Consider the following 20,407-nt stretch of genomic DNA (forward strand, 5'->3'; position numbering starts at 1 on the left):
GTTGTCTGATTGCTGAGGCTAGGACTTCCAGTACTATGTTGAATAGCAGTGGTGAGATTGGACAACCCTGTCTTGTTCCTGATCTTAGGGGAAAGGCTCCCAGTGCTTTCCCAGTGAGAATGATATTTGCTGTGGGCTTTTCAGAGATGGCTTTTACGATGTTGAGGAATGTTCCCTCTATCCCTACACTCTGAAGAGTTTTGATCAGGAATGGATGCTGTATTTTGTCAAATGCTTTCTCTGCATCTAATGAGAGGATCATATGGTTTTTGGTTTTTCTCTTGCTGATATGATGAATCACATTGGTTGTTTTACGAGGAATAAACCTAAACAAAGAGGTAAATGATCTATACCCTAAAAACTATAGAACACTTCTGAAAGAAATTGAGGAAGACACAAAGAGATGGAAAAATATCCCATGCTCATGGATTGGCAGAATTAATATTGTGAAAATGTCAATGTTACCCAGGGCAATTTACACGTTTAATGCAATCCCTGTCAAAATACCATGGACTTTCTTCAGAGAGTTAGAACAAATTATTTTAAGATTTGTGTGGAATCAGAAAAGACCCCGAATAGCCAGGGGAATTTTAAAAAAGAAAACCATATCTGGGGGCATCACAATGCCAGATTTCAGGTTGTACTACAAAGCTGTGGTCATCAAGACAGTGTGGTACTGGCACAAAAACAGACACATGGATCAATGGAACAGAATAGAGAACCCAGAAGTGGACCCTCAACTTTATGGTCAACTAATATTCGATAAAGGAGGAAAGACTATCCATTGGAAGAAAGACGGTCTCTTCAATAAATGGTGCTGGGAAAATTGGACATCCACATGCAGAAGAATGAAACTAGACCACTCTCTTTCACCATACACAAAGATAAACTCAAAATGGATGAAAGATCTAAATGTGAGACAAGATTCCATCAAAATCCTAGAGGAGAACACAGGCAACATCCTTTTTGAACTCAGCCACAGTAACTTCTTGCAAGATACATCCACGAAGGCAAGAGAAACAAAAGCCAAAATGAACTATTGGGACTTCATCAAGATAAGAAGCTTTTGCACAGCAAAGGATACAATCAACAAAACTAAAAGACAACCTACAGAACGGGAGACGGTATTTGCAAATGACGTATCAGATAAAGGACTAGTTTCCAAGATCTATAAAGAACTTATTAAACTCAACACCAAAGAAACAAACAATCCAATCATGAAATGGGCAAAATCATGAAGAGAAATATCACGGAGGAAGACATAGACATGGCCAGCATGCACGTGAGAAAATGCTCTGCATCACTTGCCATCAGGGAAATACAAATCAAAACCACAATGAGATCCCACCTCACACCAGTGAGAATGGGGAAAATTAACAAGGCAGGAAACCACAAATGTTGGAGAGGATGCGGAGAAAAGGGAACCCTCATTACACTGTTGGTGGGAATGTGAACTGGTGCAGCCACTCTGGAAATCTGTGTGGAGGTTCCTCAAAGAGTTAAAAATATACCTGCCCTACGACCCAGCAATTGCACTGTTGGAGATTTACCCCAAAGATACAGATGCAATGAAACGCCGGGACACCTGCACCCCGATGTTTCTAGCAGCAATGGCCACAATAGCCAAACTGTGGAAGGAGCCTCGGTGTCCATCGAAAGATGAATGGATAAAGAAGATGTGGTCTCTGTATACAATGGAATATTACTCAGCTATTAGAAATGACAAATACCCACCATTTGCTTCAACGTGGATGGAACTGGAGGGTATTATGCTGAATGAAATAAGTCAATCAGAGAAGGACAAACATTATATGTTCTCATTCATTTGGGGAATATAAATAATAGTGAAAGGGAATAGAAGGGAAGGGAGAAGAAATGGGTAGGAAATATCAGAAAGGGAGACAGAACATAAAGACTCCTAACTCTGGGAAACGAACTAGGGGTGGTGGAAGCGGAGGAGGGCGGGGGGTGGGGGTGAATGGGTGACGGGCACTGAGGGAGGCACTTGATGGGATGAGCACTGGGTGTTATTCTGTATTTTGGCAAATGAACACCAATAAAAAATAAATTTATTATTAAAAGAAAAGACCTGCGCTGAAGGCAGACACTTAACCAAGTGAGTCATCCAGGCAGCCCTAATATAGCTTTTCTTTTAAAAGGATACTGAAGTGTAAGATATGTTTAAATAAATTATATAGATCCACAATGACCTTTTATTCAATCCTATTAACCCTATTTTGGAATGACTATATAACATTAGATGAAAATATCAGTCTACAGTATGACCATTTTTTGTTAAAATATATAATAAATGCATATTAATACATTTACATTTATGCATTTTTAAAGTCAGGATAAAAACACACCAGATTCCTTCTAGGTTGTAGAACTATGACCGTTTTTGATATCCTTTAAAATACCTTTTTATTTTCCCAATATTCAAATGTACATTGGTATTAGTTTCATCTATTTTAAATAGATAAGAAATTAAATCAGTTATGTGCTTTTAATTATTGCTATCATCATGATTATTTTGGCTTTATATATTGATTTATCCATATTTGGGCACTAAGAATGGAAATTTCTTGCTCTTTTTCCTCATCCCATTGAGGTTATCATGATCTTCACACTAGCATGTGTGTTTCCAGGACTCTGTATGTTCCCTTGGGATATACAATGCACATTTTCCTTTAAAGTCTCAGTTCAATAGTACAGATATCAAGGAAGTTGGAGGTTGGCTCAACACAGCACATTTATTCTAGGATTATGATTTTCTTTGAATAAGACCCTAAATATCTGGACCAGACTTCATTCAGCTCACTATTTTACTATCCAGGAACAAAGGTATTTAAGGCATATAAAAGAGAGGATAATGACAGGATTTTGTTTTTCCTTTCTCCTTTTTTTTTTTTTTTTTTGTAGGCAGTGAGAGAAAGTGGACAGGGGTTTTATATTAATTGCTTATTATTTTTCCAGAAATAAACCTGGTTTCATTCACATGATTAGAAGGCATAAGTATTGTGTGGGATGGGTTGTTCTTATTAAAGGTGTATTTTTCCAAATATAGCACTAAAATTTAGCATAATGTTATTGTGATTATGATCATCTGTGTTATTTCTCTACCTAATTAGGAATCCTTATTCAATAGTGGTGGAAGTTAGGTATGAATCACTCCTATGACAAGGAAAACAGAGAAGGGTTAGAAAATAGTTCTCTACAATTAGATCAATGACCAGATTACTCTTGCTTCTTACTTGTCCTCCCCCACTGGTCCTCCAAATCATAATGTAATTTTCCTTGATTATTTTCTAGAGAGACTGAGCTGTGACTTTGTTTCATTGACTTTGAGTATCAAAACAACAAAAAGGAAACTATCCTCATACAAAAAAAATATATGTATATAAAGATTGAAAATGTTCTAAAGAAAAAACAAATTTTCTAAACAAAAACGTAAAAAATGAGGATAGACAGCAGGTGACATCAAGATTATGTTTTATAAGCTTGGTGCTAGTCATGTGTTTAATATTACTATTCCAGTAACCCTGTCTACATGCCAGCATAATATAAATCAAATTTCCTTGCAGAAAAAAATGAATTTTGATGCATCAAAATTCTTTTAAATTTGTTTTGAAAAAGAAACTGCTTAAGTTTGTAGTTAATATTTAGATCTTTAACTTAGATCTTGGAAAATTTTGCAAATATATTGAAGATAGGACCCAAATTATTGTGTAATCTTGAAGCAAGTTTTAGTAACTACAGCTATACAGATTTTTTAAAAAAGGAAATTGAAGAGTATAAAGAGAATGTTTATCTAGTATTTTTTAAAATACATCCTTCAAAATAAGTGCACTTGTAGACCCAGAAAAATATTTTCAGTTTTTAATTTAGTGGTTGGTATTTATGTTTTTCTTAACTCCTCTACTTGCTTCTTATACATGGATAAAGTTAAAATGCAATAGAGCTAAGGAAACGTACTTGGATACAAAAATATACTATCTTTTTCTCCAATCCAAGTAGTTCTTTCTTTGCAGAAATCAAGACACTGAACTAATACTGCCCACTCTTGCTATGGGACTCTAAGTCCAAATCTGCAGTATTGTATTGTGCACATGCTATTTACAATATAAATGTATAAGCAATGATGAACATCACATTCAGAGACACTGTTCAATGTACTAAAATGGGACAGAAGGGAAAATAATAGTGATCCTATTGACTAGTTAATGCTAAGTTTTAATGTAATTAAAATGATTTTATGAATCTTTTTATTGCAACTATAATTGTGTGTGCATATATACATTTTTAAACGTATATTTCTCTTAATTATATATATATATATATATATATATATATATATATATAAAACAAAACTCAGAACATATAATGCTAACTGTAGATATAAATTGTGAATATACCAAGTTTAAAGATAAAAGCTTATCGGGAATTTTGGTCTTCAAAAAGAAACATTTTCTTTATATTGTCAAGGTCATATTTTATTCTTTTACACAAAATGAAAATTAACACACTGCTTGGAATTCCAAAGCTAAAATTTTAAATTATGAATAACACCTTACTTTATTTTTATTTTTATTTTTTTATAACTTTATTTTTTATTGGTGTTCAATTTGCCAACATATAGAATAACACCCAGTACTCAACACCTTACTTTAAATAGAAAATTGCAAGTCAGCTTAACAAGCTACCATATGATTTAAATGTGAATTTCAGAAGTCGTCCTTTTAAAACTTTCCCTTTGTACTAATAAAGTGAGAAAGTGAATTTAAGTGTTTTTATGGTTTGGATTGTAAAAAAAAAAACCTTATCAAACCTGGAAATAAAACAATTTGATGCAATTAGGTTTAATGACACATCGTCAAGATTTTCTTTCCCCAAAGTCATCTTGACCTAAGTGTTTTACTTTGAATTCTCTTTTTCTGATATTAGTATCTTCTCCACAATTCTTTGGTATCCTATTTACTTAAAAAATGTGTGTGTGTGTGTGTGTGTGTGTTTGTACACAGTTTTAAACTTTTGTGTATAGCTTTCATTCTATATACTCTTTTGTATTGCATATATAATTTTAAAAAGTTTTTTGAATTATGTTTAAATTAATGGGTAGTTTGCATAATCCATATTTACTGACCAATTGATATATTTGTTCCACCTTTGTAATCTGACTTTTTCTTCCCATTTCTTTATGATTTCTTTGTTTTCCTAATCTATCATAGGAATGTTTTATTTATTTATCTTCCCTAGTAGCCTTGAGGAAGATGTCTTGTGTTTTTTTTTTCCTGTAGTAGTTTCTAGTATGCATTCCAAGTAATAATATTTAGATTATAGTTTACTAATTACAAAATTCATGTTAAAAATGTTATTTATTTATTCATTAACTTATCCATTTATTTTAAAAATTTATTATCTTTCATGTACCAGATGGTTTGCTAGACACTGAGGATGTAACTATAAATACAAACTGCCCTTAATATCAATAGTTTCATTGAATTGTTGAGAATTTCCACATTTCAATTGATGTTTATAGTATTGTGAGGTAAATAAAATGCAAGATAATTCCTCAAGCAAAACAATTCCTTACCTCTAATCATGGCTCTTTGTAACTACATTAAGATTAATTAGAGGATGTGTCACTAATATCACATCCAAGAGACATTTGGTTTCTCCTGAAGTTTTCCTTTGAATAATGAATAGGAATTAGTTCCATCTGAGGGAGGCCCCCAGAGGAGAGCAACAAAAGGACAGAGGACTTTGATCCTGAAGCCAAGAGTATCAGTGCGATGAGAGTAGGAACACTGTTCCTTCCATTTTGATCCTTCAGAATCCTATTCATGCTTCGGGTCTAAGATCACTTGGTCTTTTCTCTTAGAAGGTTCTCCTGAGACTGGGCGGGATACACAGGTGCTTCTGTGACACCCAGTATAATTCTACAATTACAATGATCTGAGAAGAGGTCCTTGAAGAGCATGCTTATTCCCATGTTCAACCTGTGTTTCCTTGCTATTCCAAATCAAGTTACCTTTTGACAAATCTGCTTTGTCCCCTCTTGACATCATATGTGATGCAGAATTTCCATGTGACTATTTTCCCTATTTGATGATGATTTTAGAATAGTCAGTTTTTCAATGGAGGGGAGAATCAATATTTCCTTTGATGGAACACAGAAGAGAACTTATTTAGTAGCAAATTCAATTGCTTTCCATGAAGTTAACTTTTGTACACCTGCCAAAATTGCTGTCAGTATGAGAAGAATAGGTATTGAGCATTTAAAATGTGGTAGTATGTTTTACCATGCTATCTCCTTCATTTTCTCAGCAAAATGTTTCTTCTGTTCTTGATAAAATATAATATACACATGCAATTATATCTTGAGGAATTCTTACAACCTGAAACACATATACCTCATGACTGGTATACAGAAAAAGAATATTCACAGCACTTCACAAGACCCCTCTACATATGCTTCCTTCCATTTTCCATTCTCTCCCCTTTACGGGGAACATTCTCCTGTTGCTAATAGCTTAGATTAGTTTGATCCATTTTTGTATTTTTTTATAAATTCAAACATGACACACTATTTTGTGTCTGGTTTTTAAATTAAACATCTATGTTGTATACACAGCTGTGGACTGTTTATTCTTTGTTATATAGAATTTCATTGCGGGAAGGGACCAAATTTTATGCACCCAATCTAACTATATTAGACATTTAGGTATTTTCCAGGTTTTATTACTAATATATTATAATTGTGTTGCAGTAAGCATTCTTGTTGATATGTTCTGGTAAAAATATGTATATATTTTTGTTGGGAATGGAACTGATGGTAATACACATATTCATCATCATTACCAGATAAGCCCAAAATAGTTCAAATCTACATTCCTACCAGCCATTGTTTCATATTTTCACCAATACTTGGTATTTTTAGTGTTTTACATTGTAATTTTTAGTTTGATATGTATTGCTATGTCATGAGAAATTAAATTTCCATTTATTTCCCTAATAACTATAAAAATTATTTTCTACTTACATGTTTATTGGTATTTTTTGTTCCTCTTTTATGAAATGTATGAATAACCTGTTCCTCTCCATTACTTTATTATTTTTGTAGGAGTATTTCATGTATTTCAATTATGAAATTTTTGTTGACTATATGGATTGCAAATATCCCCTGTTTACCTGTGGCTTGTCTTTTCACACTTTTAGCAGTGTCTTTCAAATAAAACTCTTAATGGTAATTTAATTTAATCAATATTTTTTTATGACTGGCAATTTTTGTGTCCTGTTTTCAAATCTTTGCCTACTCCAAATACCAAAGGAGAAGTGTGTTTTGAATTTCTCATTTAGCTTTAATATTTTTCTGAGATTGTTTTTGTGTATGACATGATTTAGGGAACAAGGTGTGTTTCTTTTTCTTCACACATATATCCATTGACTCAGTAATATTTATTGAAAATACCGGCTTTTTTTTTGAAAGTCGCTTGAATTATTTATTTTTACTGTGTTTAGTTGTGTTATCATTGTGATACACAGTTTCATATTCTGTTTGTATTCAATTTTATAGTTTGCTTTTTTGGGGGCGGGGGCTCAATTAGAGTAAGCTCTAGACCCAACTTGGGGCTTGAACTCATAATCCTGAGATCAAGAGTCACAAAGTCTACCACCTAAGCTATCCAAGACCCCTTTAAAAATGTCTTTTATTCATAATCTGTTTCCTTTGTCAGAAATTAGATGGCTTAAATGTTTGTTTCAGTATTTGCTTTCTGAACTGTATTTCTTACAATAGTATTTTTATCTGTATTTAAAAGGATAGGTAATCTGATTTTTAAGGAAGTTACATAAATTGTCCACATGTATACCTTTAGGAATTGGAAAGATGGGGTTAAAATCCATATAACTCACCAAGACACAATTGTCCAGATCTGATCTTAGGGACATTGAAAGAGCAAAAACACCTCAAAGAGATTTAAAATGAATTATAAAAATCAGCTCTGAAGCCAAGGTATTCTTTCTAATATATTGGTGAAATTTCTATTGTATTAGTTGACAATTTTCCTTTTAAAAACATATTTTATTTAAATTCAATTTGCCAACACAGAGTATAACACCCAGTGCTCATCTCAAGTGCCCTCCTTAGTGCATGTCACCCAGTTACCCCATCCTGCCACCCACCTCCCCTTCTACAGCCCTTTGTTTGTTTCCCAGAGTCAGGAGTCTCTCATGGTTTGTCTTCCTCTCTAATTTTTCCCCACTCACTTTCCCTCCTTTCCCTTATAGTCCCTTTAGTTGATAATTTTCTATGGAAAATCATACCCACTTTTTCCTATTTCTGGTCATTGTAGTGTTACTAGGAAGGTGGTTAATGGAAACCAATGAGGTTGTTTGTGAAACTTGACCAGAGTTCCTTTCCTTTCAGGAAGAAGAAATCTTTCATAAATTGTTTCTGAAGCCCGCTAACTAAATGATTATTTACCATTCTAATCAGTTTCCATCTCCCCTTAATTCTTACTTTGCTTACTTTTGAGCAGAGATGATAATATCTCAAAGTTTTCCACATCTTTTTTCTGCCCTCTCTGCTGGGTGCTGGGGAATATTCCCACCGAGGAGCAGAAGGAGGATTCTGACTTTTTCACTGCTTAGTAAGTCTTCCAAACATCACAGAGTTCACTCCTGACCCTCTGGATTCTTGTGAATTCTTTATTATTTACTCTCCATTACCAAGGAATTTCCTAGTATCTGATAACTACAAGATTCTTTATGATCTAGCCCTGGTCAGTTCATACTTACTATTTATTCCCTTAATACTGATGAATTCTCATGGACTTAATTGATTTAATTTTTGTTTGTTTCCTTGTTTTTGTTTTTGCTTTGATTTATATACTTTTATATATTGACTTTTTCCTCTGGAATTCCTTTTACAAATGTATCACCCTTATACCTTATCTTACTTCAAAATAGACATCAAACACCTTCTCTTCAACGTGGTCCTTCTTGACAATTACCAGTGCTTCAAAAATGTACATCCACTCTACTAATGTAGTCTTTATTTTGGGCCTTGCACATACTTCTATTTTAGTTTTTGTTATATTTCCTGTGATTGTTTGTGTGCCTTTTGGTCTCTCCATTAAACTCCGAATTCTTTAAAGTATGAAACTGTATATGGTTCCTTACATGACCACATTGTAAGTGCTCATTGAATATTTATGAGAAAGGAAAAGATTAATGAAAGAACAAGATGTCATTTATCCACCCTCAATATTTAGTAATTTGAAAATGAAGTTTAGATGTTAATACAGAATTTCAGATTAATTAATTTTTCTCTTGGATGAGAAATGAATTTGATGCATGGCTAGAAGTATTAAATTTCATTTATATTGGCTAGTTTCATTGCTAAAGTTATGAAAAAATGTAAAGCAAGTCAGAAAGAACAGATGGGTACAATCTACCAGTGATGGATTCAGCATCCTAAGCAATATTAGCTGTTCTTTAGGTATAACTAGAAGTTTATTTTGCATGTAAATTCAAAGCATTCCTATAAATGCATATAGCCAAGTATGGGACAAAAATAAGATGTCTTAAAAGTGAGAAGAGTGAATTAAAAATTTTATTGAATTGGGAGACTCCAAGTTCCATTGAGGATTAATATTTTAATATTTACAAATGCTGGGGATCCCTGGGTGGCTCAGCGGTTTGGCGCCTGCCTTTGGCCCCGGGCTCGATTCTGGAGTCGCTGGATCGAGTCCCACGTCGGGCACCCAGCATGGGGTCTGCTTCTCCCTTTGCCTGTGTCTCTGCCTGTCTCTCTCCCTCTCTCTCAAATAAATAAATAAATAAATAAATAAATAAATAAATAAATAAATAACTATTTAAGAAATATATTTACAAAAGCTTCAAACAGTACCTTAGTAATCAAAAACAATTATTGGCTAATTAACAGTATGAACAAAACATAATCATATCTGTTGGTTCATTGGTGATGTAAACAGAGAATTCTTTTTAGATCACATCAATAGAGATACGCATATAGTTATAAATTGGTAAGTAGAGTATTCTAAAATAATCCCTAGAAGTCCTAACAGAGTTATACTTGATTAAAACTTTGACAATGGGAATCTTTATTTTTTTATTTTTTTTTTATGATAGTCACAGAGAGAGAGAGAGAGAGGCAGAGACACAGGCAGAGGGAGAAGCAGGCTCCATGCACCTGGAGCCCGACGTGGGATTTGATCCCGGGTCTCCAGGATCGCACCCTGGGCCAAAGGCAGGCGCTAAACTGCTGCGCCACCCAGGGATCCCCGGAATCTTTATTTTTTAAAGATTTTATTTATTTATTCATGAGAGACACACACAGACAGAGAGGTAGAGACACAGGCAGAGGGAGAATCAGGCTCCATGTAGAGAGCTGGAGGTGGGACTCGATCACGGGTCTCCAGGATCAGGCCCTGGGCTGAAGGTAGCGCTAAACCTCTGAGGCACCCGGGCTGCCTGACAATGGGAATCTTTTAAAAAAAAATGTAGGATCAGTGTCTGTGATGAAAACTTGGATTGTTTAACAAGAATTTGTTAGATGAACATATACCTTAATTAATAAACAACAAATAGACAAAAAAAAACCCTACTCTGTAGACCTCAGAAAATTTGGCTGATCATTAAAATGCATCATGGAATTTTAAAATGTGGGTGTGAGAGGGAGACAGTATCCATAAGTTATATTTTTCTTTTCTTTTTCTTATTCTAGGAAAACACACATGAATTTTAGGCCTAATTAATCATGATAATATTGAATAAAACAAACTGGACCCTGGTCTCATTCATTCTTAATGGAGTCCCAGGACTGGAAGACATGCATGTGTGGATTTCCTTCCCATTCTTCTCCATGTATATTGTGGCCATGGTAGGGAATTGTGGGCTGTTATACCTCATCTACTATGAGGATTCATTGCACAGACAGACCTATGTATTACTTTTTAGCCATGCTTTCTCTTACTGATATTGTCATGTGCTCTAGTACAATTCCTAAAGCTCTCTGTATCTTCTGGTTTCATCTCAAGGACATTGGCTTTAATGAATGTTTGCTCCAGATGTTCTTCATCCATACCTTCACAGGGATGGAGTCTGGAGTGCTTATGCTCATGGCTCTGGACCGCTATGTGGCCATCTGCTACCCTCTGCGGTACTCAACTATCCTCACCAATCATGTCATTGCAAAGGTTGGGCTTGCTACTTTCCTGAGAGGGGTGTTGCTCATCATTCCCTTCACTTTCCTCACGAAGCGCCTGTCCTACTGCAGAGGCAATATAATTCCCCACACCTACTGTGACCACATGTCTGTAGCCAAATTGTCTTGTGGCAATGTCAAGGTCAATGCCATCTATGGTCTGATGGTTGCCCTCCTAATTGGTGGCTTTGACATCCTGTGCATCACAATCTCCTACACCATGATCCTCCGGGCAGTGGTCAGCCTCTCTTCAGCAGATGCTCGACAGAAGGCCTTCAGCACCTGCACTGCTCACATCTGTGCCATTGTTTTCTCCTACAGTCCAGCCTTCTTCTCTTTCTTTTCCCACCGCTTTGGGGGCCACACAATCCCTCCCTCTTGCCACATCATTGTGGCCAATATTTATCTGCTCTTGCCTCCCACTATGAACCCTATTGTTTATGGGGTGAAAACCAAGCAGATACGAGACCGTGTCATAAGGATCCTTTCAGGGTCTAAGGACATCAAATCCCATGGCATATAGAAGAGACTTAAAAAAAAAAAAAGACAATTTCATGACAGAGTGGAGCTCCTATTTAGTCAGGAGATAAAAAATATTTTGAGAAGTACTATTTTGGTCATGGAGTTAGAGCATATTGATTGATGCATTTCTACATACATATCCTGAAAATCTTAAATGGACTGCCAAACAAACTTTCTATGAAATATTTTTCCTTCTCAGCTTTGTGCGAAAGAATACATATCCTTGAACAAACACTAATTACACCATTTTCATTAAAAAATAAAACAAAAGTAGGTGATCCTGTTTCCAAACAAATTACAATTTCTATATTTAAAGCCAGTTGTTTTCTTCCCCTGGAAAATATATGGCATATACTTTTAATCACTACTAAAATATTTTTAATGACTCCTCCCTGAAAGAGAAGCTATAAAGTATTCTATGCATGAAGTCATTAATGTAATGAATTTTAAGTCTCTGGATGTCTGAGAGAATCTGGCTGAAGAGGTCTCTCCTAGCAATGACACACACGTTTTTCTACTACACAGACTGATCTGCTATCCAGTTTTCTTCAAGAGGATCTTTGAAAGAACACAGTCTGGAGGTTGAGGTAGATAGATGTCTTAACGAATGTAACAAACAATATAATGTTTTGTAAGCAGCATGAGAAGGGGTCAAAATCAACTGCTTCCTCTTATCTGCAATTGTGAACATAATAAATAAAACCAAATATTTCATTCTAATATTTAAGATTCTTTTAAATTAATGAACAAATGGAAGACTGAAGGAAATAGTACTTTTATATTAATGTTTCACGATCTAAGCCAATTTTGTAAGAAATATAGAATAAACTGAATCATTATTCTTATATCTCTCTGTCCAGCTTAAAAGAATACATGTTATTTTTGCCCAGTTTAGTTAACTATACCAATGAAATTGCATTTAATTATTTAATTAGTCCTTTTTTACATTCTCAAATTTTGGAATCTTACAGAATACCAACCCGTAAGATATAACCACTTTCCACTTTTTACCCTGTTTCTCTGCTTCACTCTGATATCAAAACTTCTAGAACAAGTGTTGTTTCAATTGTATTTTATACATACAGAGCAAGCAGAGACTGAAGAGAGAGGAAGACCACCCCAGATTGGTAGGTGGCAGTTTAAATAAGCAAGAGAACATACATACAAGACTTGTCTTGCACGATGAGTAGCTCTCTGCACCTGCTTGCTGGAATCTTAGGAGTGTATATGGAGGCATTCCCTGTGTTCAGTCACATATACCATCCAGAATGGTCTCAGCAATACATAACTGTCCTAAATTTGTGTCCTTAAGGTAGCATCTAGTGTGGGAGAGGTAAGTGGAATGCATAATCCAAGGACAGGGGAAAGCATAAGGAGCCTACAATTGCCTAGGTCCAGTGCTCAGGTCAACCTGGGATCGTGCCCTCTTGACAACCTCTTCAAAGAACAAATTAGCATTTTCTTTCCCTTTACTTTATCAACCTGAAATCATTCTCCCCCTAATTGGTCAGATCCATCACCTGAAATTGATTTTTTCAATATCAGCAGTGGCTTCCATGTTAACAAATTAAATAGGCCTCTTTCTGGTCTCATCTAACTCTATCTCCTAGGAATATCAAATGCAATTCCGTATTCTTGATAACTTGAAACATTTGCACTATTTTACTTCAGAAGCACTTTACATTTTATGATTTTCATCACTCCTGTTTAATAGGAAGACACACAAATAGCCAACAGATATGAAAAGATGCTCAGCATCACTAATCATTAGAGAGACCCAAATCAAAACCACAATGAGATTTCACTTCTTATCTTGTTAGGATAGGAATTATAAGATCAACCAAGGAGTTGTAGGTGAGGTTGTAGAAAAATTAGAACCCATGTCTGGAAATGTCAGTGGAAATGAAAAATTTTACAGAAACTATGGAAAACAATATGGAGGTTCCTCAAGAAATTAAAAATAGAATTACTGTATGATCTAAAATTCCACTTCTGGATGTTTAGCCAAAAGAATTGAAAAATAAGATCTCAATGACATATATGTATTCTTATGTTCATTGCAGCATTATTCACAATATCCAAGGTATTGAAGTAACCTAAAGGTCCACAGATAGATGAATAGGTAAAGAAATATAGTATATACATACAATGAAATATTATTCAGACATAAAAGGAAACTGTCATATGCTGCATCATGGATAACTCTTGAGGATATTATGCTTAGTGAAATAAATCAGTCACACAAGAATAAACATTTCAATGATTCCATTTAAATGAGATATTTTAATATAGTTAAGCCCATAAAAGTAGAAAGTATAATGGTAGTTATCTTTATTATAATAATATATAAAATTATATATAAAACTATTCATTGCCAATAAAGAAATTTTTAAAAATCCAATTAAATGAAGGGACATACAATATTCATGGATGAAGAGGTACCAGTTTTCCCCAAAGTGATACACAGGAGTGTTGCAATTCCTATAAAAATTTCAGCAAGACTTGTGTTAATATACACAAAATTATTCTAAAATTTACTTGAAATATCAAAGGAATAACAATAGCTAAAGCAATTGAAAGTACATAATGAAATGAGGAAGGAGTCTTTGCAATTTCAAGACTTACATAGCTACAATATCAAGACTGTGGTATTAGTAGAGGATAGGTATTTCGATCAATGGAACAGAATAGAGAACCTAGAAATAGACCCTCTCATATATGTCCAAACAGTTTTAGACACTGAAACAAAAAAAATCAATAAAGGAAATGTAGCCTTTCAAAAAAGTTTGCTGGAAGGTTGGACATCGATAGGCAAACAAATAAAAAAATACTATTGACCTAAATCAAGATTGGACATTGATTGTACCTACACACTAACTCAAAATAATGGATCATGAACTTAAATGTAAAAATTGAAGCTCTAAAACATTTTAAAAAGCAATGGGATAAATCTTTAATATCCAGGGCTAAGCAGAGTTCTTAGACTTGACATCAAAGTGAAAAATTAAACCATATTAAAATTTTTAACAAACATTTTGCTCTGTGAAAGACCTTATTAAGAGGATGAAAAGACAAGCTACAGAACGGGAAAAATGTTTTTAAGACTTATCCAACACATAAAGTTCAGGGTCCACTTCTGGATTCTCTATTCTGTTCCACTGATCTATATGTCTGTTTTTGTGCCAGTACCACACTGTCTTGATGACCACAGCTTTGTAGTACAACCTGAAATCTGGCATTGTGATGCCCCCAGATATGGTTTTCTTTTTTAAAATTCCCCTGGCTATATCAGAAAGGGAGACAGAACGTAAAGACTGCTAACTCTGGGAAACGAACTAGGGGTGGTGGAAGGGGAGGAGGGCGGGGGGTGGGAGTGAATGGGTGACGGGCACTGGGGGTTATTCTGTATGTTAGTAAATTGAACACCAATAAAAAATAAATTAAAAAAAAAAGACTTATCCAACACACACACACACATGCACAGTTACATACAAACACACACACATTCATGGTAAAAAAAAAAAAATCCAGTTAGAAAATAAACAAAAAATATACATAGACATTTCATTGAAAAGGACATACAAATGGCAAACAGACACATAGAAAAACTGAATTTTATTTCACTCATATGTAGAATTTATGAAACAAAAGAGATGAACATAAGAGAAGGGAAGGAAAAATAAGATAAAAAGTGAGAGGGAGGCAAACCATAAGAGACCCTTAACTATAGGAAACAAAGGGAGGTTTGCTGGAAGTGAGATGGGTGGGAGGATGGGGTAATTGGATAGGATGATGGGCATTAAGGAGGGCACCTGATGTAATAATGAGCAATGCATGTTATATGCAACTGATGAATCACTAAATTCTACCCCCGAAATTAATAATACACTGTATGTTAACTAATTTTAATTTTAATTAAACATTTTAAATGGTCATCATCGTTAGCCATATACAAATAACATTTAAATTGAGATAGAATGTCACTATATAACCATGACACAGGATAAAATTAAACATACTAACAACATGAAATTCTGTTAAGAGTATGGAAAAACTGAATCACTAATATATTACTGGTAGGCATATAAAACAGGGCAGCCATTATGAAAATATTTTGGCAGTTACTTAAGATAATACTGGAATAATTATTTAACTAATAATTTAGTTATACTCTAATAATTTAGCAGTTATACTCTTGAGCATTTATCCCAGAAAAATACTTGTATTCACACAAAAACCAATAAACTATGAGTGACTTGAGTGACAATGGCAAAATAGTAATATTAAAAAGTTTGTCCAATAAAAGAAATGGATAAGCTAGATATGTAGCCATAAGAAGAAGATGAGATCTTGCCATTTGAGGCAATATGGATGGATCTAGAGGGTATTACACTAAGTGAAATAAGTTAGACTGAGAAAGACAAACACATATGATTTCACCTATATCACCTATATGTGGAATCCTAAAAAACAAATGGGAATAAAAGGTACAACATAGGGAATGTAGTCAATGTTATTATAATAAATAGTGTTGTATGATGACAGAGGGTAGCTACAATTGTGGTAAGTATAGCATAATGTAATAGAAATATTGAATCACTATATTGTACATCTGAAACTTATACAACATTGTGTGTCAACTATTCGAATTAAAGAAAGAAAAAGAAAGAAAAAGCAATAAAAAACAAAGCACTTGCACATATATATGTAGAAGCATATGGGAATAGCCCACATACTTAACTCATTAAAACTCAGATAAATTCTCTTTCAACTAACATCTTTTTTCATTAAGATCTGGGGTACTTGGGTGGGTCAGTGGTTGAGCACCTTTATTTTAATCTCAGTTCATCTCAGGGTTGTGAGATCAAGCCCCATGTTGGGCTCTACCCTGGGTGTGAAGTCTAACAAACAAAACAAACAAACAAAAAAACAAACAACCCCCCCCCCACAAGATCTAAGTGTATGTAAACTTACATTTAAAAGCATATGGTATTGGCCCTATGGTTAACTCAGTGAAACCTACATTGGGTATAGACTGTCTTTCAGGTAACATCTTAATTGGTTAAGATATAAGTGTTTCGTGTGTCTACTTCTGTGTAGAAGCCTGGGGAATAGATCTATGCTAAACTCTAAAACTACACTGCACAGGGGCACCTAGGTAGTGGCTCATTTGATTAAGCAACTGCCTTTGGCTCAGAACATGATCCCAATGTTATGGTATCCAGTTCCCCCACATAGGGCACTCTCCTTAGTGGGGTGTCTGCTACTCTCTTCCTCTGACTCTCCCTGCTGCTCATGCTCTTACTTACTACTCATGCTATCTCTAAATAAATAAATAAATAAATAAATAAATAAATAAATAAATCTTTACAAAAACAACCCATGCTGCACAAAAACAATTATTTACAAATAAATAAAAAAAACCAACTTAATATCAGTAAGAGCTTTGTGACTTTTCAAAAATTGTCATAAAAGTCATTGAATGTAAAATTTACCATTTAGAAAAAAAGATTTATTTTAAAGAGAGAGAATTAGAGAGAGCATGAGTGGTGGAAGAGGTAGAGGGAAGGAATCTTCAAGAAGACTCCCCTATGAAGGCAGAGCCTGAGGCAGGGGTCAATCTCAGGACCCATGAGATCACAACCCATGTGATCATGATATGAGCCCAAACCAAGAGTCTGACACTTAACCAACTGAGACACCGAGGAACCCCCAAATTTACCATTTTACTTATGTTAAATATACCATTCAGTGGTTTTTAGTACATTCATAGTGCTATGCAACTATCACCCCTATCTAATTCCAGAATATTTTAATTATCTCCCCCCAAAAGCCTATATATTTCAAGATTTTATTTATTTATTCGAGAAACAGATAGAGGGAGGTAGAGACACAGAGGGAGAAGCAGGCTCCACGCCAGAAGCCCAACGTGGGACTCGATCCCGAGTTCCTAGGATCACACCCTGGGCTGAAGGTGGAGCTAAATCGCCGAGCCACCGGGGCTGCCCAAAAAGCCTATATATTTAAGCAGTCATCTCCTTCCCCCTGCCCAGGGCAACCGAATATTTACTTTCTATTCTATGGATTTGCCTATTCTTAATATTTCATATAAATGGAATAACATAATATGTGGCTATCTGCCTCTGAATTGTTTGACCTAGCCTAAAGTTTGAAGGTTCATGTTGTTTGATCTCTTTTTTATGCATACTGCACTGCCTTGGAGACAACTAAGAACTCAATCATATTATTTGATTAGAGTCATTAAAAAATAAGATAATAAAAGAAAAAATGGTTAGATGTGTGAGTGACCGAAACATTCTGTGCTAAGTGCTTTCACCATGTGTCCTACAAGACCTCACATGGAAAGAAAACTCTACAGAATTAAAATAACTCACTTTTATTACAATTTCTCTTCAATTCCTCTTCATTAAGTACATTCACACATGTGAGTGTACACACACACACATACACATAACATATGTATGAAATAATTCACTTATTTGACTATCATCATATAGCAGTAAGAATAGAAGCTCCCTTTTTTTTCCTCGTCCCATAAGGGTTAGTTGATTGCTACACAAGCATCTGTGTCTGCAATTTTTGAAGTATCCCTTTAGGATATATAGGACATTTTTCTTTAATACTCAATTTACTAGTATAGGTATCATGGGATTTAGAAATTGAAGGCTGTGCATGTACATATAGCTTACATTTTTTTACTAAGATCCCGAATACCTGGACCAGACTGCATTCAGCTCTCTGTTTGGTATCCAGAACCTAAGGTATTAAAAGAATATAAAAGTGGGACTACAGACAGGATTTATTATTATATTTTCAGGCAGAAAGATAAAGTGGAGCCTTTGAATTGTTATGACAGTCCCAGAAATACAGATTTCGTCCATTCACCAGATTTGAAGGCAGGAGTGCTGTGGGGGCTGGCTGGGAGGTTACAAAGTGTTTGTTTTCCCAATGCTCAGATTGTGATTCAATGTAGCTGTCCATCATGATTTTGAATGTCAGAGTCATCTCCTTAACCAAATAGGAATCCCTGGTTCTGTTGTACTGGAAGTCAGGTATGAATCCTGCTCATGACAAGAGGAAATGGGTGAGAACTAGGATTCTCCGTCAATGATTAGAACACTTACTTCTTACCTGCCCTCCCCTTGTTCTCAGAAAGAGAACTTAATCTTTCTTGGTTCATTTCTAGGGAGAGTTAGGACTGTATTTCATCTGTTTCTTTTTTTATTTTTTGTATATTTTTATTGGAGTTCGATTTGCCAACATATAGCATAACACCCAGTGCTCATCCTGCCACGTGCCCCCCTCAGTGCCCGTCACCCAGTCACCCCATCACCCCGCCCACCTCCCCTTCCACTACCCCCTTGTTTGTTTCCCAGAGTTAGGAGTCTCTCATGTTCTGTCACCCTCTCTGATTTTTTCCACTCATTTTCTCTCCTTTCCCTCCTATAATCCCTTTCACTATTTTTTAGATTCCCTGTATGAGTGAAACCATATAATGTTATGACAACACTTGAGCGGAGGACTCCACTGTCATGTTAGAGAAGACCATGGATTTTAGACTTAGAACAGTCTAAAGAGAAAACAAACTTGTTGTAAAGGGAGTTTGGGAATGACGATGGACAAAAGATGATATCAAAGTTGAGCCTTATAGATAACATAAATGTATTAGTATTAGTACTCCAAAATGCCTATCCACACCCATGACATAATATTAGTTACTTTTCCTTGCTAAAACAATTAAGTTATAATGTATTGAAATAATTTTTACTTTGTTTTGGAAATTTCCTTAGTTATTTTGTGCTTAGTACTATATTACCTATGTATAAGTGTGGACCTCTGACAGTTTTGCAAATAAATGTATTAAAGATGGCACTTAAAATTATTGTGTAACATGAAAGTCAGTTTTAGTAGTTAAATATATAAAAAGAAAGCACAAGAAATATATCTAGGATATTTATTTCATATTTAGGAAAGCCATTCTCTAGAATACAGCACAAGGAATCTAAAAGATAAATTGCCTATTTTTAAATTAAGGATACCTGTACTTTTCCTAAATTTATCTCCTTCTGTTGCACAGATATATAAAGAGTTGACTAGCTGAATGTATTAAGGAGAAGTGAGTAGTTATATTATTTTTTCAACAACTTATGACAATTTACATTAGTCAAACATTTATCAGAAATTAATTTCAATATCTATTTTAATAGAAAACATATATAGATGGATAAACATGCACTTATATACATATATGATTTTTATAGTTTTAAAAACTTACTCTAATGATATCTATGAAAATAATCAGAAAAGTATTATTGTATTCAAACATAATGTACACATTTACAAGCCCAATAGAATGAAACTCTATGACAATATTGTTTTTCATGGAAACACAATATTAAAAACCCGTAGTGTTCTTTTTTCCCAAAATGCAAATTGTAAGAGTTTTGTTAGCTGTGTATCATTAAAGGCCACACCAATGACACTAAAATAAGAAACTGAGAAGCAGTTCATAAGCTGTGATATAATTTAAATGTTTCATTTTATTATTTATTTATTTACCTATTTTTATCTCTCATTTTCAGTGTTCTGTATACTAACAAAGTGAACAAGAGAATTATATCAGCACTGTTTAAT

At 34.5% G+C, this 20,407-nt stretch overlaps 1 protein-coding gene across 1 annotated transcript; it reads left to right on the forward strand.

Moving 5' to 3' along the window:
* The first annotated feature begins 10,783 nt into the window (after positions 1-10,783).
* On the forward strand, positions 10,784-11,753 carry LOC112667912 (olfactory receptor 52N4). The gene is given in 2 exon segments (XM_025459971.3): positions 10,784-10,957; positions 10,959-11,753. Coding segments are annotated over 2 exon segments (969 nt in total).
* Positions 11,754-20,407: the final 8,654 nt, after the last annotated feature.

Source organism: Canis lupus, chromosome 21 (genome assembly GCF_003254725.2).
Source record: "Canis lupus dingo isolate Sandy chromosome 21, ASM325472v2, whole genome shotgun sequence".
Classification (NCBI taxonomy): domain Eukaryota; kingdom Metazoa; phylum Chordata; class Mammalia; order Carnivora; family Canidae; genus Canis; species Canis lupus.